Source organism: Molossus molossus, unplaced genomic scaffold (assembly GCF_014108415.1).
Source record: "Molossus molossus isolate mMolMol1 unplaced genomic scaffold, mMolMol1.p scaffold_m16_p_3, whole genome shotgun sequence".
In the NCBI taxonomy this organism is placed as follows: domain Eukaryota; kingdom Metazoa; phylum Chordata; class Mammalia; order Chiroptera; family Molossidae; genus Molossus; species Molossus molossus.
The window spans coordinates 131,322,860-131,347,295 of record NW_023425366.1 but is presented as its reverse complement, the minus strand read 5'-3'; the positions used below and the strand labels follow the sequence as shown (position 1 = coordinate 131,347,295).

The following is a 24,436-nucleotide window of genomic DNA, read 5'->3' as shown; positions in this document are numbered from 1 at the left end:
TCAGTGTATGGGCACCCATGAATCTAGTGCCCCATCCCCTCATGGCCAAGATGTGGTGAACTGAATGTCTGTCTCCACAGGGAAAATGCATGGCGGTGCCACACCTGGGGCCAGGTGAGTAATCAGAGTCCGGAGGCTTCCCCGGGGCTCACTAAACATGAGAATGTTGGCTCACACTCTCACCCTTCAGGTTAAATCAACCTTTCTGATCTTTGCAGACGTGTTAGGTGAAAGGAAAACATATGTCTGGATGCTCTTTAATTTGCATTTCAAATTCTAAGGAGGGAGGGAGGTGGAGCCGGTTCCTGCTCATTTGCATTTCCTTTCCAGGAAGTCTTAGTTTGTACTCAAGGGTGGGTATTTTCTCACTGATTTGTAGAAGCTCTTTATTATTAATCTTATTAAGATTGGCCCTTTGTAATACAAGGTGCAACATGCCCTCTCGTCTATGGCTTTTTAATTTTTTATTTATTTATTTTACTTCACTTAGGTACTTTTGCTCTACAGAAAACATTTTCACCAAGTCGAATTTTCCTCTCTTGCCTCTGAAGACTTCTGAGTTTGGGGTCATTTTTAGAAATGCCTTAGCTTCCCCACAACTCTAAAAAACGTACCCAAGTTTTCTTCTCGTTCCTGACCGTTTCCCATTTATGCTTAAATCCTTAGTGTTTGGGATCCCGGTGTAAAGGGTGAGGAGTTAATCCCACTCACACGTCCACGGGGCCTTCTGTGTTTTCACACACTCACAGCGGGTTTGTAGTGACGGCCAGGGAGTCCGGCGGGGTGCGCGCCCGGCCCGCGCAGGAGGCAGAAATGGGTGCGGGACTCCGCATATGGGGGGGTCTCTGCCAGCGCCCCTGGGGCCCGCCTGCCGGCGCCTGGCCCACGATTCTGTGAACCCACAAACACTCGCGTCCCGTGGGACCACCCAGCGCCTCCAGGAAGCATCCGGGGTTCTCCGCGCGTTGTCCGCCCCTGGCGCCCGGAATCGCCCGCGCGTTCCCGTTCCTGCCGCTGTCCCGTGCCCCGTGCGCACCGCGTGACGCTGGGTCCATCCCGCCCCGCATCCTGCCTCCTGCGCGCGGGCCGCTCAGTACGCGACCTCCCCTGCCCCACTTTCCTCGGGCACCCCCACCCCAGGTCGGCGCGGGACCGCGTCTGCTCCCCTCCCCTCCCCCACGCAGCCCCGCGTCGCCACCTCCCCTGCCCCTCCGTCGTCCGGCCCGCGTCGCCCCTGACTCCGCGCCGCGCCGCGCCGGCTGCCAGCCCCGCGCCGCGCACCCCGCCCGCGTCCCCCTTCGGGTCCCGTCCGCGGTTCTGCGCTCCCCGCGCCCGGCGCTCGGCGCTCGCTCTCCGGCCGCTGCCGGGCGGGGCGGGGCCTCGCAGGCGGAAGTGCCCGGGGCGCCGGTGGCTGGGACCGGCCGGGGCGATGGGAGTCCGGGGCGGCGGCGGGGCCCGTAGTGGCGGCTGGGGCTGCCCCGGCGGCGGCGGCGGGCGCAGGCGGCTGGGGTCGCGGTCCGAGTAGCGCCGCGCCGAGCGCCGTGATGGGCCGGGCTGGCCCCAGGACCGGGGGCGCGGCGGCGGCGGCAGCGGTGGCGGGGCCGCTGCTGCTGCTGCTGCCGCTGCTCGCTCGGCCCCCGCCTGCGGCCGCCGGCGACAGCAGGAAGAGCGGTGAGCGAGCGCGGCGGGCGCCATCCGGGGGCGCGCGCCGGCTGGGGAGGGGGCGCGGCGGGGGCGGGGCCGGGATTGTGACTCACCTGGGGGCACCTGTGCGCTCACCTGGCGGGGCGCCGGGAGCCCAGGTCCCCACCCGGGTTGGGGGTCCAGGTGAGTTCCTTGCTGGTGCGAACGGTCGGGGGGTGAAGGATGTGCTCGCCCCCTCCTTTGTCCTTGGGGCCGGGTCCCGCCGGGTGGGCCCCTGGAGCGCGCCCTCGCCCCGCTCGCCCTCCTTCCGTCGCGTTCTGGTCGGAGCGACGCCCGCGCGCGGGGACGTGAGGGTGGGGGACCGAGGGACTCAGACCGGACTCCAGCTGCGAGGCCGCCGAAGAGAAGAGTTAGGTAGTGCGATTCCAGGGGAGCCCCCATCCGGTCTGGGAGACTGAGAGTTGGGAGAAAGTTGCATAGATCCTGGGGAAGGGACCCAGGTGGCTGTCATGTTGCCACCCCTCCCACAGGGACCCCCAACCCCAGAGCAGTCACTGTCAACAGCTGGCCTCGCTCCTTGGAGGGACACAGGTGGCCCCAGGAGCCTGGTAGGCCAGGTACTTTGGTGGCTTCCCTCCATTTGCATTTCTGCTGTCTTGAGAGGCCCCAACCTTCAGGGACTCAAGATGGTGGCTTCAGCAGGAGGAGCTGCCCTTCGGGGTTCTGCCTGGGGCTCCCAGGACCTGAGACTCCTGGGGGCTGTGTGGCCAAACTGCAAGGGCCCAGATGCCACCCCTCCTCTGCCCCCAGGCAGTCAGGCAGCTTACCCAGCACAGCCTGGGACTAGCCCCCCTTGATTTTCTGCTCCCAGTCCTCCTTTTCTGAAATCTTGGTCCTCAAGCTCCCATTTCTTTGAAGACTGTGCCTTTGGTTTCCAAGTTTGAAATGAAAGGTGGTTTCCTAGAGATGGTTCCGGATTCAGTTACTCTATTAGATGCTGCCACCCTTTTTTTTCTCCTTTTTCTCCTTCCTGGGGGTAGGGGTGGGGTGAGGGGTCAGTGGATGGGCAGTTTATGGAGATGAAACCTGGGGCAGCCCCTCACCTCCCAGGCCTGGCTTCTGGGAACTACAGTGTGCGGGGTCTCTGCACCGAGCGCCAGTCCTGGTCGGAGGGTGGAGGACAAGGTGCCCTCACTCAAATTCCCAGGACAGGCTTGGGCTTTACTTCTCTCCACAACCCTGTGCCCTTGAAGGGGACTAGGGAACAGGGCAGGGGTACATACAGCTCTTACTCCCTGTTATCAGAGATGTGACTTCCACATCCGCTCAGACCAATATGTTAATGGCCTGCTGTGTTCACCAAGACAACAGCGTGGGCATCTTGGGCAGGGGGATGGGGCTGCAGAGCTTAGGGGTGGAGGAGGCTGTACAGCCCTGGGAGTGAGAGAACACAAGGTCTAAGGGTGACCTTGAGCAGGCTTAGCTCTGTGTAGCTGCTGAAACTTCCAGGTGCCCTCCAGCTGGTTCTCCAGGGCTGGTGCACCAGAGGCCTCGCCTGTCAGGTCAGGGGGCTGCATGGTGCAGCGTGACCTCCCCTGGGTGACCTCCGGAGGCTGGGTGCCCCTCTGGCTGACTGTTTCTCTAAGGCCCCTGGGTCCTGAGATGGGGGTGGGGAGCTATCCTGCCTCACCTCCCAGCACTTAGATTTTGGGGCCTTATGTTATCCCAGGGCCTGCAGGAGCCTTAGGAGGAAAGTTTGTGCTAGTTCAGAGGCTTCCAGCCTCTTCAGGCCACCACCTGCTCAGTGGGAGCTGGTGGCCAGCAGACACCTGGAAAGCCTGGAGTGCCCTGAGTGAGCCCATCTGCCGAGTCCACATGCTGGGCTCCTCTGGAGCTCAGACTGGCTCTGCAAGTGGGTGGTTCTGTTAAATCAAGGTCCGTCCACTGAAGGGTCAGGAAGCTGGCAGGAGAGCCAGCTGCTCACCTGGCTCACACTGGTGGGGCCCAGGGCCTGCTGGGATTGTGAGCCAGCAACTCTTCCTTCCAGCAAGGCAGAGGGAGGTGCTCCTGGATGGGAGGAGAGTGAGGCCACACCCTGCTTGTCCACAGTGTATTTTTTTTAGAAGTACTTGGAGGAGGAGCACCCAAAGGAAGGTACTCTGCACTTCTGCCAAATCTGGAGGATACTGGGACCCAGAGAGGGGAAGAGACACTCAAGGTCACGCCAGGTCATGAGGCTGGTACTAAGGCCAGGATCCCTGCCATCCAGCTCAGGCACCTTGTGGCCGGCCCCCAGGCCTGGTTGTCTACCCATGGGAGTGCAGAGCACGCCTAGTCTGTGGGAGTTCAAAAGAAGGGTCCTGGGCAGGCACGCTCACCCACCCCTGGGCCAGGCAGTTACACTGTCGGCCTGGACACATGCTCCCGCGGAGGTTGTGCCCTTGTCAGTGGACATGCCACGAGGGGCATGGGCCTCTGTGCTGAGTCTCAGAATGTCCTCAGAGCTGGCCCAGGAGATGCTGGTATGGCAGAGTGAACAGTGAGGACAAACTTTTGGAGTGTGCAGAGGAGGGGAGCAGGCATAGAAGTGGGGGCATGAGAATTACTGCAGAGACTGGGGCATGGGGAGCCCCCGGTGAGGCCATGGACAGTCAGTCTGCCAGGGGCCCTGCCTCATCTCTGTGCCACTTTGCATGGGCACAGGCCCACGGGAAATGGGGGCCAGCTGTCCCAGGTCCTCACAGGTGACCAGGCTTCCAGCCTGGGGTCTCCACCACAGGGTCTCTGCTCGCCACCTCTCTGGGTGAGGGGACGTGGGTTTGGTTCAGTTGTGTCCCAGGGCACCATGGGCCTGAGCAGGTGACCAGGCTCCAGACCTGAACTCCCTCACCTGTAAAGTGGGACCAGTTGCCAGAGATAACTGCTGGGGACTGGAGAGGGACAGTAAGCTTTGCCAAGGTCAAAGTTGGAGTGCCATGCATCCCAGGGGCTCGAGACCTGCCCACCATGGCTTCCCTCGTCCTTTCTCTCTGGGGCCACACAGGCAGGAGGGCCTCTGCATTTCTGTCTGCTCCTCAGGGTGGACGTGGGGCACCGTGGGGCACCCCTGGTCTGCTTGACAGTGCCTTCTCCCTGCAGACTTCAGGCTGGTATCTGAGCAGTACTCGCAGTCCCCGCAGAAGCTGTCTTTCTACAGCTGGTACGGCAGCGCCAGACTCTTCCACTTCCGCGTGCCCCCGGACTCCGTGCTGCTGCGCTGGCTGCTGCAAGTGTCCCCGGGCGGCGGCCCCACGTGCGCAAACCTGGAGACCACCGTGTAGGTGCCCGCCCAGCTGCCTGCCCAGCCCGGCCAGGCCCGTGCTGACGCCTGCCCTGCTCTCCCTGCCTCCAGGTATTTCCGCTACGGTGCCCCTCCAGTCATCAACCCACTGGGCACCAGCTTCCCTGCCAACACCTCCATGCAGCCCTCCTTCCTCATCAAGATGCTGCAGAGCAACGCCTCCATCAACGTCTCCCACCCAGCACCTGGGGACTGGTTTGTGGCTGCCCACCTGCCCCCCTCATCTCAGAAGATTGAGGTGAAGGTGAGGGGTCTGCTCTCCAGGGGTGGCGGGGCAGGACACCTCGTGCAGGAATGGCTGGTCCCTATCATTTACCCCTTGGGGCTGACTTTGTCAAGGTTCTGCTGCAGCCCTGCCTCCCCACCAGCCACCCCGCCTTGGCTCTCTGGCGGTGCCCTCCCACCCCGCCCAGGTCTGGGCTTTGCTCCTGCCCATCCCACGCCGACTGATCCTCCCCCACCCCGTTCTCTTCCTAGGGCTTTGTTCCCACCTGTGCCTACGTCTTCCAGCCTGACATGCTGGTCGTGCGGGCAGTCGAGGTCTCCATCCTGGAGCCCGATAAACCCTCTCCACAGACCCTCCTCTCCCACCCCAGCTACCTCAAGTGAGTGGGGGTCTCAGGGGGCTGCCTCTAGTTTGATGGAGTGGGTGGTACCACTGTCCTCACTGCCAGTGAGAAAGGTGGGGTGCTGGGTCTTGGGTTGTGCTGGGAAGTGGGGCACCACCCTGAGTGTGACCGATGAGGGGTCGTCATTAGAAGCCCCAGAGCCTGAGTGAGGTCATTCCTTTTGGCTGCAGAATCTTCGTCCCCGAGTACACCCAGGAGCTGCGGCTGGAGCTGCAGGGCTGTGCGTCCAACGGGAGCCTCGGCTGCCCCGTGCAGCTCACCGTGGGCTCAGCTACCCTGCCCAGCAACTTTCAGAAGGTGCTCACCTGCCCTGGCCCCACCCAGGCCTGCCACCTGCTGCTGCCCTCGCCACCCTGGGACCAGTGGTTGCAAGTGACGGCCAAGAGCCTGGCAGGGCCCCATATCCTGGTGGCTTTCAACGTTGTCGCTGCGCTCACAGGTGGGCTGCGTGAGGAGGGCGCGGGAGGCTCTGCCCCCTGCCGTCAATCTCAGCCCTTCCTGTAGCGGGGCCCCTTGTTCTCCTGACAGCCTGCAAGCCTTGGATAGTAAACTTCCAGCATCTTCAGCAGAACAGTCCAAACCAGAGCTGCAGTGTCCCCCCCGGGCTGCTGCCCCCAAGCCCTGGCTACCAGGACCTGGGCAGGAGCAGCAGTGTGGGTGGCGGCCCCTTCTGCCTCAGGGGCTACCAGGTCACCCGGGAGTACATGGACGTGCTGTCTGTGCACTTCAGGCCCCTGGACAGGGTCTCAGTGCTGGTGCAGTCAGACATGCCTTCGGTGATGCGGCTGCAGCTGGACACGGGCATGGACAGTGGGGGCTCTCTCGTCGTCTCCCTGTGGGCCAACCAGGTACCTGCGTCTGGGGGTGCCTCGTGGCCCGGCTCAGCTCAGGTTCAGGCCCTCCAGGCTGAGCAGTGCTGCCCAGGTCTTCCTGCACTGACTTGGTCATGGACACTGGGTTGGGGTGGCCTTTCAGGCAACAGGTGACCCCAGTAAGCACTGGGCCAGAGTAGGGCACCGCTTGCAGAAGGGGAGACGTGTTCACGGGTCCCCGTCAGCAGGCTGAGGGCTGTGCCTGCGGAAAGGGGCTGCGGGTGGGATCGAGGCCGGTGCTGCTGGGCCGGGCGGGGAAGGGTCCCGGGCCGGCCTTGGGCCAGCGGGAGCCGCAGAGCACCCAGCATCAGACTGGGGACTGGGCTGACAGGGCACGGCCATCCCTTTCAGAGCGTGATGTCCAACACCAGCTCGGTGGTGGTCTGCGTGAACGCCGCCTCGCCCTTCCTGGGCTTCAGCTCTTCACTCAACTGCACCACAGGTGAGAGCGGGCAGCGTCTGGCCCAGGGACCCAGCCAGCCCCCAGCCCCCCTCACCACGCCCTCCTCCTCCTGCAGCCTTCTTCCAGGGCTATCCCCTGTCTCTGAGCACCTCATCTCGCAGGGCCAACCTTGTCATCCCCTACCCAGAGACAGACAACTGGTACCTCTCCCTGCAGCTCGTATGCCTGCAGAGTCCTGAGTAAGTGAACCTGGGGGCGAGGGGGGCACCGCCCAGAGCTGCTGGGTGGCCGAATCACTGCATTCAGGGCCATGGCTGGGCTGCCTGCCTCTGAGTTTGACAGTGACCCAGCTTCCTGTAAGCCACACAGGGTAAGTTGCCTTCCGGGAGCTACGGAGGTCTGTCCTCCCCTTGGCTGCCCCTCCTCAGGCATCCCTGGGAGCCAGGACACAAGGAAGGGGACTGGTTCAGGCCGCAGCTCTAGGCTGTGCCATGCCAGCATGGTGTGAAGGGGACGTGGCGTCTTGGCCTCTGCAGACCTCACGGCTGCTGTCCTCTGGGGCGCAGAGCCTGGGGGCCTCAGGCCTGGGTCCATTGTCCAGAGCCTGACTGGAGCTCCGGCAGAGACTGGCCAGCAGGCCTCGGCAGCCAGCCTTCCTGTGGCCCCTTCCTCTCAGGGAGTGCGGGAAAGCCTCCGTCCTCGTGGAGACCTCCTTGTCTTTGGTGCCCTGCCTCAACGACTGTGGGCCTTACGGCCAGTGCCTCCTGCTGCGCAGACACGGTTACCTGTATGCGGGCTGCAGCTGCAAGGCAGGTGAGGGCCAGGCCTGGGCGCCTTCGACACACCCTGCACCTCCCGCGGAGAGCCCACCCCACTCTGCCAGGGCTGGAGAGCACCCTCGCAGAGCAAGGACAGTTGCCTTCTCCCCACTCCTGCCGCGTACCTCCGGTCTCCCACATAAGCAGAAAGGCACCCCCGGCGCTGGTACTGCCTCCTGACCTTGGCTTCCCCTGCCCATACCTGACCACAGACGTGTCCCCAACTTGACCCATGCCTTTCCACACGTGTCCCATACCTGCCCACACCTGCCCACACCTCTCACACCTGCCCCACACCTCTCACACCTGCCCCACACCTGCCCACACATCACACACCTGCCCACACCTCTCACACCTGCCCCACACCTGCCCACACATCACACACCTGCCCCACACCTCTCACACCTGCCCACACCTGCCCAAACCTCTCACACCTGCCCACACCTGCGCCACACCTGCCCACACTTCTCACACCTGCCCACACCTCTCACACCTGCCCACACATCACACACCTGCCCCACACCTGCCCACACCTCTCACACCTGCCCACACATCACACACCTGCCCCACACCTGCCCACACCTCTCACACCTGCCCACACATCACACACCTGCCCACACCTGCCCACACCTCTCACACCTGCCCCACACCTGCCCACACCTCTCACACCTGCCCACACCTCTCACACCTGCCCCACACCTGCCCACACCTCTCACACCTGCCCACACCTCTCACACCTGCCCACACCTGCCCACACCTCTCACACCTGCCCACACATCACACACCTGCCCCACACCTGCCCACACCTCTCACACCTGCCCACACCTGCCCACACCTCTCACACCTGCCCCACACCTGCCCACACCTCTCACACCTGCCCACACCTCTCACACCTGCCCCACACCTGCCCACACCTCTCACACCTGCCCCACACCTGCCCACACCTCTCACACCTGCGCCACACCTGCCCACACCTCTCACACCTGCCCACACCTCTCACACCTGCCCCACACCTGCCCACACATCACACACCTGCCCACACCTCTCACACCTGCCCACACCTGCCCACACCTCTCACACCTGCCCACACATCACACACCTGCCCCACACCTGCCCACACCTCTCACACCTGCCCACACATCACACACCTGCCCCACACCTGCCCACACCTCTCACACCTGCCCACACATCACACACCTGCCCCCCACCTGCCCACACCTCTCACACCTGCCCACACCTGCCCACACCTCTCACACCTGCCCACACCTGCCCACACCTCTCACACCTGCCCCACACCTGCCCACACCTCTCACACCTGCCCCACACCTGCCCACACCTCTCACACCTGCCCCACACCTGCCCACACCTCTCACACCTGCCCACACCTGCCCACACCTCTCACACCTGCCCACACCTCTCACACCTGCCCACACCTGCCCACACATCTCACACCTGCCCACACCTCTCACACCTGCCCACACCTGCCCACACCTCTCACACCTGCCCACACCTGCCCACACATCACACACCTGCCCACACCTCTCACACCTGCCCCACACCTGCCCACACCTCTCACACCTGCCCACACCTCACACCTGCCCCACACCTGCCCACACCTCTCACACCTGCCACACCTCCCACACCGCCCACACCTGCCCACACCTCTCACACCTGCCCCACACCTGCCCACACCTCTCACACCTGCCCACACCTGCCCACACATCACACACCTGCCCCACACCTGCCCACACCTGCCCACACCTCTCACACCTGCCCACACCTCTCACACCTGCCCCACACCTCTCACACCTGTCCACACCTGCCCACACCTCTCACACCTGCCCCACACCTGCCCACACCTCTCACACCTGCCCCACACCTGCCCACACCTCTCACACCTGCCCCACACCTGCCACACCTCACACACCTGCCCCACCTCTCACACCTGCCCACACCTCTCACACCTGCCCACACCTCACACACCTGCCCCACACCTGCCCACACATCACACACCTGCCCCACACCTGCCCACACCTCTCACACCTGCCCACACCTCTCACACCTGCCCCACACCTGCCCACACATCACACACCTGTCCCACACGTCTTCCCCACACCTGCCCACACATCACACACCTGCCCCACACCTGCCCACACCTCTCACACCTGCCCCACACCTGCCCACACATCACACACCTGCCCCACACCTGTCCCACACCTCTCCCATATGTCTTCCCCACACCTGCCCACACATCACACACCTGTCCCACACCTGTCCCACACGTCTTCCCCACACCTGCCTGCACATCACACACCTGCCCCACACCTGCCCACACATCACACACCTGTCCCACATTTGTTCCATACCTGCTTCATACCTGCCTCACGTCTCTACATGCCCCACACCTCTTTACACCTGCCCGTGCCTGCCCCCATAGCTGTCTGCATCTGCCCACACTAGCCCATACCTACCCACACATGCCCCACACCTACCCACACCTGTCCCAGTCTGCTCCAAGGTGAGACAGGCTTCTCTGCAGAGCCATGGGTGAGGGTGGCCCTGAGGTTCAGAAGTGCCTGCCCCACTAGCCTGGCCTCAGTCACCTCCTCAGCCCCCTCAGCACTGCATTGGCCACAGGCTGGCGAGGGTGGAGCTGCACAGACAACAGCACAGCACAGACCGTGGCCCAGCAGAGGGTGGCCGCGCTCCTGCTCACTCTCAGCAACCTCTTGTTCCTGGCTCCCATCACCCTCTCCGTGCACCGCTGCCTCCTGGTGGAGGCCTCCATCTACACCTACACCATGTTCTTCTCCACGGTAAGCACGCCTGCCCCCTCGGGGGTGGTGGGAAGGTCTGGGTCTCAGATCACCGCCCTGCCCTTGGCTCACCGCCTGCCCCATGGTTCTATCAGCCTGCTCCCCTGGGGATGGGGGAGGTCCAGCAGGGATGGGGGAGGTCCAGTCCTCGCTCACGCCCTCCCCGCAGTTCTATCACGCCTGCGACCAGCCGGGGGAGGCCGTGCTGTGCATCCTGGACTACGACACACTGCAGTACTGCGACTTCCTGGGCTCTGGGGTGTCCATCTGGGCCACCATCCTCTGCATGGCGCGGCTGAAGGCAGCCCTGAAACATGTGAGTGCCCTCCTGACGCCCGGTCTGGGCTCTGAGGGAGCAAGGTCCTCGCGTGCTGAGGGACAGAGCAGGAGGTTCAGCTGCTGCCCTGAGAACCCTCCCATCTTTGTAATGCCCGCTCTCCCCCTGGAGGGTGCCTGGCCAGCTGGAAGGGACTGTGCTGGCTGCTTGGAGGATTCCGGGAAGGAAGGGTGGAAGACAGGGTTAGGCAAGGACCTTCCCGTCCCCTTTCTCTCCCAAGGCTGTATTCAGAAAGGAGGCCTGGAGCCCCAACTCTAAGCCAGACATCCCCGAGAAGCCCCCAGGTGTGCCCCTGAAGCCCCTGGTGCTGAGAACACTGGTGCTTTTTCTGCCACAGCCCGTCTGGCTGATACAGACACGTGACCCGGTGCCCTGCCTGGCTGCGTTGTGCCTCAGGCGAGTCAGCGCCTGGAGGAGGGTGCCTCCCTCCCTGCCAGGGGAGCAGAGCAGTGTGCCAGCAGCGTCGATGGGTGGGCAGGGGGGTTAGCAGGGTGACCAGGACGCCTTGTGCTGTCATGGACAACCCTGACCTGCAGCTCCTGTGACCCTGTGGTCACCCCTGTGTCTTGTTCAGGTTCTGCTTCTCCTGGGCACCCTGGTGTTCGCCATGTCCTTGCAGCTGGACCGCAGGGGCGCCTGGAACATGATAGGGCCTTGTCTCTTTGCCTTCGTGGTCATGGTCACCATGTGGGTAAGGAGCTCTTGCCCTGAGTCCTCTCCGGGCAACTGGAATAAGAGAGTGTTGGCTCCCCGCAGACCCCCACTGGAAGGAGGCCTGGCCACTGATTCTGGCCACGTGCCTGGTCCTGAGCCCGAGTCCGCCATATTTGCTGAGGCCTGCCGCCGGCACTCGGGGCCTGGGTGGCTTCTTGCCGGCCCAGGCCGAGAACCAGTCAGGTCTCTGCCCAGAGCCCCTCCCAGGGAGCGCACATGCACGCCTGCTACCCAGACCCGGTGGGCCCCAGGGAGCCGCAGCCGCAGCCCGTGCGATGCCCTCGTGGTGGTTCTCTCCAGGTGTACCGCTGCGGGCACCGGCGCCACTGCTACCCCACCTCCTGGCAGCGCTGGGTCTTCTACCTCCTGCCTGGCATCTCCATGGCCGCTGTGGCCATTGCCATCTACGCCTCCATGATGACCAGTGACAACTACTACTACACGCACAGCATCTGGCACATGCTGCTGGCAGGGAGCACGGCGTTCCTGCTGCCGCCGCGTGACAAGCACACTGAGCCCTGGGCCTGCTCGCAGAAGCTCACCTGCCGCTATCAGATCTGCAAGAACCGCCGGGAGGAGCTGTACACGGTGACGTGACGCAGCCAGCTCAGGGACACCACAGCTTCGACGACCTCTCCAGCCGGGGCAGGACCAGGGGCGAGGGACCCTGTCCAGACGGATTTCCAACTGAATAAAATTGCCCTGCACACCCATTTGCTTTCCACTCCTGAGGCGAGGACCACAGCCCCAGCTGCCGTGCTGCTGGCGCCCACCCTCCGCAGCTCCCAGCGGGTGTCTGCAGCGGCCCTGGCCGGGGCCTGGCTGCCTGGAGACCGCAGGTGCCGTCGGGCGGGCTCCGTGTCCTGTGGCCTGGGGATGATTGCAGATGTGGAGAAAGAGTCCCTGACACTCTGTTCCCCGTGAGGCTGTGATGTGAGACCCAGGGAGGCAGAGAAGCCCCCCAGCCCCCAGTGTGGCTGAGGCTGGGAGCTGTGCCCCTGAGCACCTGTCTGTCTTGGGCATGGGGATGCCCCTGCTGATACAGGTGCTGTGGGGAGCGGTGACTAAGGCCATTGGAGAGCTGATGGGCAGGGGATGGAGGGTCCAGCTGCCATGAGTGGTGGCCTGGGAGAGGCTGGCTTCCGGCTGTGGTGTCCTGTCCTCCCCGCCCTTGGCTCTCAGCTCTGAAGCCGCAGGCCCTACGAAGAGCTTCCTGGGTGCCAGCAGCTCGGCACACCCGCCCTGCCCCAACTCTGCTCGCTCCGCCCGTTCCTGGGCCCTGTCTGGGGAGCATCCTCTGGAGTTGCCGTCAGGATTGGCGGTGAGGCTGCCACCCTGCACAGCACGCACCTGGCCCAGCCTTTCTCCCTCTGGGGGAGACGGCAGGAGGGGCTGATTGTCCCCCAGGAGTGTGCCCTGGGCCTGCCCACGGCGAGAGCATCGTGTGGAACAGGGCCATGGAAAAGGAAGCCTGAGTCACAGGCCCAGGGTCAGGGCCCGGGGCTCCCCTGTCCAGTCCTGTCCAGGGCGTGGCCTGCCAGGGGCCCACTTCCGGTCACCCTGCGCTGGTAACGCTCTCTGGGCTTATAAAGGGAAGCCTTTACGAATGGTGCTTCTGTGGGTAAAAATTGTTAGGACATTAACTTATTTTTATGCAGCTCTGATTTCACTGTGATGGGTGGATTTCATACCCTAGTTATAGTTCAAAGCAGGAGTTCTTACATTGCTTTCTGCGCTCCCTCTGGGAGGAAAGGAGGTGGGTCAGGATGACCGCCCTGTCCCCTGGTTTCTGCGGGCAGAAAATGGGCTGCGCTTGACGACAGTGCTTTGAGTGGCCCCTGTGTATGCAGGGTGTTCTCCATGGTCCCCGAAAGAAGAAAAGTGGGCGGGACAGGGATAGACAGACGGGTGTGGCAGCCAGTCAGTGGCAGGGAGAGCAAGTCACTCAGCACAGCTTGGTTCCAGGTTCCAGCCAGTGGGAGCTCTGAGCCCTGGTGGGGGTGCGCCCTCCCCAAGGGTGTCGGGCTGGTACCTCCCAAGGAAGAGTCTGGTCCGGAGCCAGGGCCGCACAGGGTCTGAGGCCAGGTTTGGGAGTCTGGGCCGGGGTTGGGGTCCTGCCCCCCCAGTCCACAGCTGGCCCTGCAGCTGTGGTTCCTACGGGAGCGAAGTGCATCTGCCTGCCCTGCGGGCCACACGCCCAAGATCAGAATCAGCCCGGGCAGCAAGCACAGAGACAGAGACAGGCCTTCCCTGTCGCTGCCCTGCAGTCCCTGTGGGCGGGGTGGGTGCTGGCACGGGCACTCCCAAGGACAAGGTGAGGGAGCGGGGAGCTGGGCAGGCTTCAGAGGGCTTCCCCGGGCTTGCTGCTCCGGACACCCCACCCTGCCTGGGCTCGGGGGCCTGGCGAACAAGGGGAGGCCGGCCAGTCCCGGGCTTGGTGTGGTGGCGACGCCCCCTGAAGGGTGCTGAGAGAGGAGGCGCAGCTCCAGGGGGTGGAGCCAGCTGGGCGTCCTGGGACAGGGTGGTCTGCCCGGAACAGCACCTGGAGTCCCTGGCGGGGGCCCAGATGGGGAGGCCTGTGTGTGGAGAGGCCGTAGGGGAGGGAGGTCTGCTTGACTCACCCTCGTTTGCCTCTGGCACTTGTGACACAAGGCTGGCACTGCCACCTCTGGTCACACTCCTCACACTTCGGAAGACAGGTGCTCACCTGGGGCAGGTCTCCTGAGGCTGCGTGCACACCGCTGCCTCTGGTGGGAAACCCCGAGGGGAGGCCTCCCAGGCTGGCGCTCCCTTTGCCCCCTGGTCCCTGGTGTGGACTGTGGTGACTCGTGAACCGTGGAGTTGTGATTGTGTGTGTGGTGTATCTGGAACACACACCAGCAACCTTGGCAAAGTCTGGGGGTGCCAAGCTGTCTGGGGGGAAGCTGACTGGATGGGCAACCAGGTGTCCATCCAGGGCCTCCACACCCGGCCGCACTGGGGTCCGTGAGGAGAAGTAGCGCCCTCGTGAGGACTCTGCTCTTCCAGCTCAGAGTGGAGAAGGCGTGGCAGCCACGCGCCCTCTGGTGGGACCCTGGACACGAGTTCTCCGGGGCCGTGCACCCCAGGCCCCATCCAGGAGGCCTGTGGGTTTGACTTCCACATCCTGAAGGCAAGAGGGTCTGACTGGGGCACACTGGTCCCTGGAGCAGTGGACCACGCCCCCCTGGGCAGCCCCGTGAGGCTCTCTGCCACAGAAGATCTGTGGGTGCTGCAGCACCCAGATGAGCACGGCCGACTGCCCCCCTGCCCGCGCCTCTTCCTCCCTCTGTCCTGGCCTAGGGGCTGCCAGCTGGAAGGACCTGGGCCCGGACTTCCTGCTCCTCGTGGGCCCCGGGGGCTGACCGCCTGGCCTCCCCACCTGCCCCCTGTCTGCCTGCCCAGGAGTTTGCCACCCAGGAGGAGGAGGCTGAGCGGTCGGCCTGACGCTGGACGAAGCTGGGGAAGGTGAGCATGTGTGAGTGCCATGCTCTGCCCCGGGTGGGCATGCCGCCGAGCAGGCAGATGGGCGGGAGGTGCACTGCCTTGTGGGTGGGGAGTTGGACGAGGGGCCACTCCAGCTGGGCTTGGGAAACAGCTGCCAGCTGCCCCGCTGGGGCCAGAGTCCTGTGGGTTCCACAGGGCACGTTCCTGCCCTCATGGTCCTGACCTCCTCTGCACCCTCTGACCCACTTCACAGGTTCAGGGACAGACTCTCGGCGACAAAAGCTGGAGTTTGGGCACTGTTGGTTTACTTGGCCACTTAACATCCCCCAGGGACACCCTCGTTGAGACCTTCCTGTGTCTCTCCCCTGGGAGGGTGAGGAGCCGGTGGTAGCTGCTGGGACGAGGAGCACCACAGCTGGCTGCCCGGTCTCTGCCTGCTCGTCTGTGATCACAGGGCCCCGGCAGGAAAACCAGGGGCAGGTGCCTGCTTCCCGCATCCCCAAGGGAAAGCCATCCCTGCGCGTAGCCGGGCACTGCCCTCTGCACGAGGGCTCAGGAGTGGCAAGCAGCCTCTCTTGGTCCCGTGGCCAAGCCTGAGGGTCCCGGTCCCCTCACGCGCAGTTCCTCTTGGTGTTGGCCAAAGGAGCTGGATTTCTGCCCTCCCAAGATGCCTCACTGTGACCCCTCCTTGCTCTTGTAGGACCCCATCCCTCTGCTCCAGGTCTCCATGGAGGCGGCAGGCCCCCTGAGCCAGGTGGTGCAGAAGAGCCAGGGGAAGCGACCGCACAGTGGCTGGCCCGGGCCTCGCGGCAGGCTCGGTGTCCCTTATCCCCAGCCCCCCCCCCTTGGCATCATGGACATAGTTTGGGGCAGTGACAAGACCCACGGTGAGCAGTGGGCGAACTGTTCCTGTGTTTGGGCTCTGAAGCTTCTGGGTGGGGTGGACTTTGGGAGGCCCTAATGGGCCTCAGGTCCCCGGATTCCCAGAGGCCTGAGGCCTTCCCACTGCCTCTGAGGCCCCGGCCTGCAGCGGAGGCCGGTCACTCCATCCCAGGGACAGCGTGAAGTGCAGTCCGAGCTGGCTGCTTGGAGATCTGGGCTCTCCTGCATGTTCCTGACCCCGCCCCGCCCCAGAGACCCTGGGCAGGCTGAGCTGGTGGTGGTCCCCCGCTGAGCGGTGGGACGGTTTCTTTGTCTCTTTCCTCTGGGAGAGAATCCTGAGATGTTGATGGTGCTCTGCCGTAGGGCAGGGGTCCTGCCAGTTCTAGGGAGTTTCCCAAAGCAGAGGCGGGGAGGCTGTGGTCTGGCTCTGGGAGTGGCCGGAAGGGTGCATGCTGGCGACATTGGTGAGGTGAGCACGCCCACCGGCTCAGAGGTGCAGGGCCCACGGGGACCACAGGTGGCAGGGCCTCGCAGGGGAGCCTCGGTCTGGAGCTGCCAGCCCTGCAGTCAGGGTGTCCCCTCCACAGCTGACCCACACTTGCTTTGGACCCTGAGGCCTTGCCTGGTCAGAGATTTGGGGGTACCTTGGCCCTCTTCTCTGAGGGCTTTACCTGGAAGTGCAGCACTGAGACCCATTCAGGTGTCTGGGAGCACAGGGAGGGGTTCCCCTAACAACTGGCTGAGGGGCGGTGTGGAAGCGACAACACCTGGGCCGTGTTCCTGGTGGCGGAGGCCAGAGGGAGCGTGCAGCTGGCCAGTGGGCACGGCCGGTCGGTGGGCACGGCTGTGGGAGGGCCTGGAGATCCCACAGCTCCTGAGGTCGAGTCAGGGCCTGCCCTGGGGTAAGAGCCCTGGGGGGCGTATCTCCGGGATCTCTGTCCACAGCTGGGTTCACAGTCATAGCCCACGCTTGTCCAGAGTGTCCTCATGCTTCCCATACACCAGCAATTTCTCTAATGTCCCTACTGTGTGACGGTTTTTTTGTTTTTTGTTTTTGGTATATGCCCCTAGCGCGAACCAAGCCCGGGACTCTCTGGTCCACAGACCGACGCTCCAACTGGCCAGGCTTGTGTGACGGTTTTTAATGCTTAAATATTTGTATCAGAAGTTGCCTGCCCCTGCCGCGCCCCAGCTCTAGTGGCCCAGCATGGCCCGGCCCAGCCCAGGTGTCGGAACGACAGCCTCTGGCCCCAGCCAAATTGGCGGTGTTCTGGACGGACCAGCCCTCGTGTCCATGTCCACATCAGTCCCCATGCTCAGCCCTGGACTGAGTCAGACTGATCCCGCTCAGGCCGCTCGGGTGTGCACCCTGGACGCTCCGGTTCATTGATCTTGGCTCTCAGTCACCCCTCACTAACCTGCCTTTCCAACAAAGGCCACAGATAGAGGGGGCTCCTACCAGGACCTGTAGGGATCCTGTGTCAGATTCCTGGGGTCCCCAAGGGACCTGGGGCTGCTGCAGGTGGGGGTGAACTTGGGCCTCGGTCTCCCTGTCTGACTGGTGGGCCGGTGGGGAGTGTCCAGGTCCCAGCTGGCTGCGCCCGGGCCTGGGGTCGCCACAGGGAGGCCCGGACGGCCGGGCTGCTGGCCGGGGACAGCCCGCAGGGCTGCAGCAGGCCCTCCCCGTCCGTCACCGGAGGCAGCGGCGCCTGAGTGGCCTTGGCCCTGAGTCTCTGGAGCACGACCCCACTCCTGGAAGGAGGCAGCAGCTGTTTGTTGCCCCAGATTCTCACCAGTACCCTTCGCTCAGCAAAGGTTGAGAAGCCCTCGGTGATTGACAGTCACCCCCCACCACAGATAAAACGCCCCTGGCAGGCTGGATCTGAGGTAGCGGTCCATCTGGGGGGGGAGGGTGAGAGGCGGACGTGGACCAGACGTGCTCACAGAGAGCCAGGGGCCGAGCCATCTGGCCACATGTCCCTGCCCCCACATAGCCATGAGCTGCCTGCCTCGCCCCCCATCAACCACACCTCCACCAGCCTCTGTTGTTTTCTGAGAGCCTCCAGCTTCCCCTCCATGAGGCCCTGCAGCCCCTCAGGCCCCTGGATTGGGGGTCATTTGTACTGACCAAGTTCAAACCCACAGAAGCCAGACCTGCCCTGCTCTGGCCCACACCCCATCCCTGCACCAGTTGGGTCGGACCCCCAGCCCTCTAGGGCCCTCTTGATCCTGTGGCCCAGGGAGGGGCTGAGTCCATGTGTTTACATGACAACAGCCCAACCAGTCAGCTTCACAGTCAAGGCCATGGCTGGCTATGGACACAGGGTGGACCATCACTCTGGCCATGGACTGAGGCAGCGGAGACCTGTGACAGAAGAGTGGCCATCAACACCGTGTATATCCACTGTCTCAGCCTGGAGTCTGAGTCCCAGGAAGGGTGGGCCGTCAGGGCTCTGCTCCTGACTCCGTCCCGAGGGTGACCCAGACTCCTGCTCTGGTGCACGCTGGCTGCGTGGTGGGGGCTCTAGAGAGAATGGGTGGGGCCTGGCACCTTTGTCCCTGCCCTGGGCCCCCTCGGGCTGGGAGCCCCAAGGAGCCGCTGCGAGACCACAGTGCACACTGTCTGCCTTCCCTGAGCCTGAGCTTGGCTCATCTTCTCTTTCAGCATCCATCGCCACCCCTCAAACTTTCTGCAGCCCCGACTCCCTCAAACCCCTCTTCTGCCACCCCACCACCTGCCCCCAGCTGGGGTCCTGGTCCAGATGAACCCCTGGCAGCCTCCACCCCGGGCTGTCCTCCCGCCACAGAGCACCAGGGCCCCCCAGCTCATCTCGCCCCGGAGAGGAGCTGCCGGCCAGGGCCCTGTATCACCGTCAGCTGGCCCAGGCCTTACCCCTGAGTGAGACCTGGCAGCTGATCCTGCCCCGTGTGGGAGGCCCTCGAACTGGGGCTCAGCCCTGTGACCAGGAGGCCATGTGAGGTGTGACAAGTTCAGGAGCTACCCGAGCAGCCTCTCTGCCCTGTGGCTGTGGGGCCAGCCTGGCCTGCCTGAGCCCTGCCCTTGGAGGTGTGACCTCTGTTGCTCCGTGTCCCAGGCACCCCCTAGCTCCTGGGTCCTCTGGCCTTGGCGGTGGCCTCTTCAGCAGCCTCTGGGCCCCCGGGGGCCAGCCTCAGCCTGGCCGCCTCCGAGGGTTCAAGGCCCACACTTCCTTGCAGCCCTGTGTGCAGCACGTGTGGGCTGGCTTGAGCCTGGGGGGCCTTGACCAGGTGTGCTCACCCCAGGGCTACACAAGCCAGGGGCTGTCACCGAGATGCGGTACGAACGGCTCTCAGATGCCCCGGGCTCCGCAGCTCCCGGGAGTAGTGCTGTGTCCTGCCCTTGCTGAGCACCTGGCCTGGACACGCTGGGCGGGCCTCACCCAGGGGCCTGGGCTGCAGCCAAGGGAAGAACAGGTGCAGGCTTGGGGAGCACTTAGTGCCCAGAGCCCAGAGTCCTGCGGGCGAAAGAGCCGTGCTGGCGCCCTGGCTGAGGAGGGCCCTGTCCTCGTACTTTGCGTCCGACAGACACGAGGGCGGACAGGCGGGCAGGCCCTTTGGGGTCTGCGGTGGACCAAAGGCTGGGCTCTGTCCTCGGGGGCTGGGCATTTCCTCCTGCTCTTCCTCCTGCTGTGCTCACCCAAGGTGTCCTCACAGGATGGGGCCTGGCCTGCAGCCCTGGGGCAAACCTCACCTGAACCCCCTCTTAGCAGGGGCTGCACAAACACTGTTTCTGCCTCCACCGGGGGTCAGGCAGGGTATGGAGCAGACTGGGACCTGTCCCGAGAGAGGGGCAGGGACCCTTCACACTGGACATCCATGTAACAGACACATAAGGAAACTGAACAGCCGGGCCTGGTCCCACCCTCCGAGGGGACCCTGGCGTGGACCCATCTGCAGTGCTGCCTGTCCCTCCACCATCAGGAGTGGCTGGGGGGTGGCAGTATCTAACGGGGCTGGTTGTCATAGCTACCACAGGGTGGGAGACTGTCTTCTGGTTCCTGCCTCAGCCAATGGCGTGGGGCCTGAGCTGCAGCCTAGTCAGGCTTCCTCCTCCCAGCCACACAGTGGCCAGAGCAGGGACTCGCTTCCTGGAGTGGCTGGACGTGCTCAGACAGACAGCCAAGCCCACCGTGACGGACTGTGGGATGGGGGACGAGCAGTCCACGAGCCAGGCGGGTAGACGGGTGGACAGGTGGACATGCTCTCTGATGCCCCTTGTTCTTACGGCAGAGGCCCTGTCCTCTGTGTCCTCACAGGCATGGTACACACACACCCGCACCCTCACCCCGAGACACTTTCCCCACGTGTCCCCAGGAAGGATCACAGGGAGAGAGACAAAGGAAGCAGCACGAGGCCGAATGAATCCCCCAACCGCGGTCCTTCACGTTAGTTTTCACAAGGAGGTAGCATCAAAGACCCCAACGGGCCAGGCCCTTGGCACAGCCCCCTGCCCCTCCCCAGAGCTAGGCGACAAGTCAAGTCAAATCAGTGCGGTGTAGGGCATTTTTTCAAGAAGCAAAAACTAAAAAAGTCCACTTATAATGGGGAACAGCCAGCCCAAGATGCATCCGAGGCGCCAAACCCCATCAGCAGGGACTTCAGAGGACAGGCCTGGAAAGAGCTGCGATTAAGAGCTTGTAAATGGAGTGTCCTTTGGAGATCAAAGAGGGACACACGCACATGTGTGCGCGCGTGCATGTGTGCGTGTGTGCATGTGTCCGTGCATGCATGTGTGCACATGTGCATGCGTGCATGCGTATGTGTGTGTGTGTAGAATTGCACTGTGGGGGCATGAGCCTGGAGTGGCTCCTGCCCTCCACGGCCACCCTCCACGTTGTTGTGTCCTTGATGCTGTGTGGACCTGTGGACACACCCGGGGGGCCAGGCAGAGCCCATAGCACAGGCCCAGCCACAGACGGGGCTGGGTGAGGGCGAGTGGTGTCTGCTTCTAAGATCTCAGCCACCATCCCACTGCCCACAGAGGCTGTGAGCTCCCAGGTGGCCTGGTGAGCATGTCCAGAGGTTCAAAGCCTCCATCAGCACAGTGTTAGGTTATCAGGTAAACTCTGAGAAGCAAATCTGTTCATCCATGGTGGCTAATCCAGTGCACTTCTGTTTGCCAGGAGAGGTTTCTGCAGCAGCACAGGGGCCAGAATTGGGGGGACCCCAGCATGCATAATCACATACTTATAACTTGGCTGTGGCCGCACAGGGCTCCTAGGCAACAGAGGGACTTTGCAGGACAGAAAAGTGCAGGGTGGGCAGTTGAGTGACCAGGGCCACACAGGGTCTGACCTGGAGAGCATGTGCTGTGGATGAGGACAACTCCCACTGTGACTGGAGAAATGCACGGGTGGAATTTCTCTGTCACTAGTGGGAGTGGGGTCTTGTAATATCTTGAGAAAAAGAATTTTCTAAGACTTGCACAGGAGAGTAAGTGATTTTTATTGACATGAAATTATATTCCTCAGTTTGCAATGTCCCAATTCCCTCCGTCCAGTCCTGGAGGAGGGGCAGCTGGGGATTCAGCAGAGCTAGAAGCAGGGCCAGTGTCCAGAGTTCCCATTCTCTGGTGGAGCCGAGTCAGGCAGGGCACCAGGCACCAAGCTCCTCACAGTCTGTCAGTCCATTGTGTGGGGACCCATGGCTGTGGGCACATGGGTGAATGCGGGCTAGTGTGCCCCCTGCCAGAGGCCAGCAAGAGAGGGAACTCCCTTTGTTCAGGAGTCAAGTATCTCAGATTTCACCCCCTGCAGTGGCCACGCCTGTTCTGGCCAATTACCCATTTCCAGGCAAGCACCTACCCAGGTCACCCAGACCTTACTGGGCACCCATCTAAACTGAATGGCCAGTTTCTGGGAAAGTTGTATAAATGGCATGTCTAGATTATTTTGTCTTCTGTTTGCTCCTTTCCTGTTATTTAATAATCGGGTTACTACAGTGGAACCACCATCACGAAGTCATGCAGCTGGAGCTTGTCCTGGTCCCTGGGACCGCGGGCTGGGGGAGGAGAGGCTGAACAAGCCGCATCCCCTGGGGAGAAAAGGTGACCTGCTGGGGCACAAGAGCTCCCAGCACCGGGGGAGGCCTCTGGGGATGCAGCGGTCAGGAGGGGCAGGACGGTCCAGGTGAGGAAGCAGTGCCCACCAAGGGGCAGCCCCCTGGTGAGGGTCAGTGCAGCAGGAGGGGAGGCTTGCCCGAGACCAGAAGGGGGAGTGGCGTGAGGCCCCGTGGGAAGGCAGGACTTTATCCGCTGCTTCCAGAAGTCTGGCGAGGCCCCGCCACAGGGACGAGACCTTTCCTAGCTGCTGGGGTTGGGAAAGGCCAGAAGCCCTTCCCTCTGCCGTGACTTGTGTGAGACACAAGACCTGGTACACAGCCAGCTGTGGGCTCCACTCCATGGCCCAGAGGGTAGCGCAGGGCCTCTGGGCCAGGGTTCGGGTCAGAACCCTCACTGTGTGGAGGAGGAGGCACCCACCTCGCGCAGAGCCACCAGCTGGCCCGAGACACAGGCAGGCTGTCAAGTCTCCAGAGAGGCATGAGCTGGGCCGACCCGGAGGCTCCCACGTCGGAGAGGCACTGGGTTGGGTGTGAGCAAGCTTCTCTCCCCTCCTTCTTCCCAGGCCCCTGTGCTGGCAGGGACCTCGAACCCTCAACACTCACCCTCCAGCCCTGAGCCTACTTGACCGTCTCCAGGACACCTGGACACATCCCTGGGGTCAGAATCCTCCAGAAAGGCCACGCAGGAAGGTGTCTCTGCTGTGCTCCTCAGCCTGGAGGGACACGACCCTCTCAGGACACGGAGGACGAGACCTTGAGGCAGGACGGTAAGAAGCTAGGGAGATTCCTTGACACATGGAATAGGGAAACTGAGACATAATTAAACAGGCTAAACAATCTGAACAATTTACAGTGAATCAATCACAGGTTTCATCTTCCCTAACCAAGGACACTTAGGAGCAAATGGTTTACACATTCCAGACCGTCTGGGACAAACAGGCCTCGATCCCAGTCCCTCTTCAATGACACACTTGATGACGTTCTTTAAAAAGAAACCAGAGCCCGGCCAGCGTGGCTCAGTGGACTGAGCGTCGTCCCATGGCCTGAGAGGTCCCGGCTCAATTCCCAGTCAGGGCACGTGCCCGGATTGCAGGCTCCATCCCAGGAGGGGGTGTGCAGGAGGCAGCCAATCAATGTTTCTTTCTCACATGGATGTTTCTCTTTCTTCCTCTCTCTCTTTAAAAAGAAAAAAAAAACAAAACAGAAAATAAGCCCTGACCCCTCTATAGGTACATGTGGATGAATCAAAACACTGAAGGACCACCTGAGAAGTTAATGACTGTTCTGCGCCCCCCCCCACCTCCGCGACAGTCAGACCGCTCTCACCAGAGCACGCCCACCCCTGGGACCTGCGCTCTGAATGCGAAGGGTCCCCACAAGACTTGCAACCAGGGCAGCAGCTCGACCCGGCTCACCCCCTGAACTGTCTCCAAGGCCCCCTCTTCTCTGACTTCTCTCCTGCTGCTTCTCCTACATTGGGTCCTTCCTTTGTTTCGCTGTCCCCAGCTTTAATAAACACACTCAAAATCACCTGGACTCATGGGACATCTTTCCTACACGAGTCAAGAACCCACACACTGCCGGTGGGCCCTAGGCAGACCTGGCACGGCCCGGACCCGTCGGGTAACCACCTGAGCTGGGGGTGAGTGGTGGGCACCCTGGGGTGGAGCGTGCTGCCCTTGGGGCCCACACGCTGCAGCTTCCTGTGGGCCTAGGGTCGATCCTGTCCCTGGACTCGGGGGGACCAGCAGGGATGGGGGGGCTGTGCCGTGTCTGCTGGTGAGATGTCCATGCCGGATGAGCAGGAACGCCAGGACAGGATGACACAGAGCAGCAGGTTCGGAGGGGACAGTCGTGCCAGGCATTGCGCATGCAGCGGAGGACACTGAGCTGACACTGGGCCAGCTGGTTTGAGGCAAAGCCCTGTTCCTGTCCCCATCGCTCTCCAGCGTGGCACTGAGGCCGGGACCACCCTGGAGCATCTGCCTTGGGCAGTTTCAGCCGAAGGGCAGGCGAGAGACATCCAGACAGCAGGATGGATGCCAAATGCCAGTCTGGACAACACACCTGCCCCCAGATGTGAAGGGTGAGAGGTCGGCCCTGGAGGCCCGAGACGGCATCTTCTCATTGGTCCTGGGGCCCAACTTGGGGTGACTGCAGCTGTCACAGGGTCAGACACCCTTTCTGCCACTGCTGTGGGCCCTCTCTGTCCCGTCCCCCAGGGCCCTCTCTGTCCCCCAGGGCCCTCTCTGTCCCCCAGGGCCCTCTCTGTCCCATCCCCCAGGAGGAGGATGGGGTTCTGCACGATATCCCCGCTCCATGGCCCGTCCCCTGCTGCTGGCCGCACCGTCCTGCACGGCCACGCCCCCATGCCTCCCGGGCACACCAGGGAGGACGCCTTCGAACCCTTTTCCTAA

General features: G+C 62.9%; 1 protein-coding gene across 1 annotated transcript; it reads left to right on the top strand.

The window, feature by feature from the left end:
- The first annotated feature begins 1,544 nt into the window (after positions 1-1,544).
- LOC118641453 (post-GPI attachment to proteins factor 6-like) lies at positions 1,545-12,275 on the top strand. Its single transcript, XM_036278729.1, has 13 exons — positions 1,545-1,671; positions 4,783-4,960; positions 5,036-5,228; positions 5,462-5,589; positions 5,784-6,052; positions 6,142-6,461; positions 6,837-6,927; positions 7,004-7,127; positions 7,565-7,701; positions 10,344-10,522; positions 10,692-10,838; positions 11,434-11,550; positions 11,874-12,275. Exons 1-13 carry the CDS (start codon positions 1,545-1,547, stop codon positions 12,168-12,170), a joined length of 2,307 nt encoding a protein of 768 aa, XP_036134622.1. The 3' UTR covers positions 12,171-12,275.
- The last annotated feature ends 12,161 nt before the right edge of the window (positions 12,276-24,436 follow it).

Coding starts and splice junctions, on each gene's coding strand:
- LOC118641453 (XM_036278729.1), top strand. CDS start 1,545: ATGGGCCGGGCTGGCCCCAGGACCGGGGGCGCGGCGGCGGCGGCAGCG. Junction 10,523..10,691: donor ACACCATGTTCTTCTCCACG/GTAAGCACGCCT, acceptor CCCTCCCCGCAG/TTCTATCACGCCTGCGACCA. Junction 10,839..11,433: donor TGAAGGCAGCCCTGAAACAT/GTGAGTGCCCTC, acceptor TGTCTTGTTCAG/GTTCTGCTTCTCCTGGGCAC.